Source organism: Penaeus monodon, chromosome 20 (assembly GCF_015228065.2).
Source record: "Penaeus monodon isolate SGIC_2016 chromosome 20, NSTDA_Pmon_1, whole genome shotgun sequence".
Taxonomy (NCBI): Eukaryota; Metazoa; Arthropoda; class Malacostraca; order Decapoda; family Penaeidae; genus Penaeus; species Penaeus monodon.
This window is the reverse complement of record NC_051405.1, coordinates 28,627,037-28,628,169: the sequence shown is the minus strand read 5'-3', so window position 1 is coordinate 28,628,169 and position 1,133 is coordinate 28,627,037. Positions and strand designations below refer to the sequence as shown.

The window sequence follows — 1,133 nt, the reverse complement described above, 5'->3', positions numbered from 1 at the left end:
TTTCTACGGAACGAAGTGAGACCCTACATGAGTATGGAGAAAGCTGAGCTTACAAAATATAAGGAATACCGTCTTGATCCCTTTATCGGCTTAGTCAGTGATGGAAAGAGGCTGCTCCTCCTCCGTGAAAAGAGATGTTGTTCTTAAAACTACCCACAAGAAGTCTTTGTCAAGTTTTATATGTGGTTTAATGACAGCTACGAATCACGGAATTGAGAAGAACTATAGAAGACGAAGGAGGAAGCCTTAAAGTAATGCGTAGCTCCTAAAGAAGGGGAAAGAGATAGGTAGATGTGAGTATACAGGTGTACAGTGAACGTGCATATATGTATATATAAGTGTAATCAGATGTGTGTGTAACTAACAGAGTGATATTTATGATGTTATAAATCATGTACATGATTTATAACATGAACATGTAGAATATGATAAGAGATATAGAACACCGCAAGCATACATATTGCAGGGACCTTTATTGGTAAAAATCACAATAACAATAATAAGTATCTACATCTAATAATATAAATCCTTTACACTCTATATCTTTGTGCAACATCCTTCAAGTAAAAGGTCTTTATATAAATACATACCTATATAGTCCTTGCATATAGCTTCCTTATAAGTGGCCGATTTTAACGAAAATGAAACTATGATTTTTAGCGGCCGCATGGCTCTAGTGTCTAATTTTTCATGATCTTAGCAGCTGCATATATATTACCAGCACTAGCACTTCTTTGGTACAGAATGTGTACTTATGTACCTATTTATCTGTTTATAGATAGATACATGTATATGTTTGCCTACTATTTGTATCTTTATGACCATGAAAACACACATTAGAGAAACTTAAAGAAGATTTATTTTTGTGTTTTATCATTATGGCGACCACAAAAGGTTGTCGAGTCTATAATAACTCTCGTCCCAGGAGCATCTGCTGGACCCTCTGCTCTGCTTTTACCAAGTCACTGCTGTGGCGGGAGCATCAGCAGGACTCTAGTACTGCCAAAACCGGAGCCGTCACAAATGCATTCTTGAGCTTCTGAAAGGCTTCTTGGCATTCCTGACTCCAACTCCGTGACAACTTCCCTGTCAAACGATGCAATGGGGAGGCAATGGCTGCATTTTTTTTAAAT

General features: G+C 37.4%; 1 protein-coding gene across 1 annotated transcript in view; it reads right to left on the bottom strand.

The window, feature by feature from the left end:
- Positions 1 to 962: 962 nt before the first annotated feature.
- The window catches only part of LOC119585959 (sialin-like), a 2,592-nt gene continuing 2,421 nt past the window's right edge, over positions 963 to 1,133 (bottom strand). The window contains exon 6 of the mRNA XM_037934674.1: positions 963 to 1,086. Within this exon, the coding sequence (XP_037790602.1) occupies positions 963 to 1,086 (124 nt within the window). The remainder of the gene's footprint in view (positions 1,087 to 1,133) is intronic.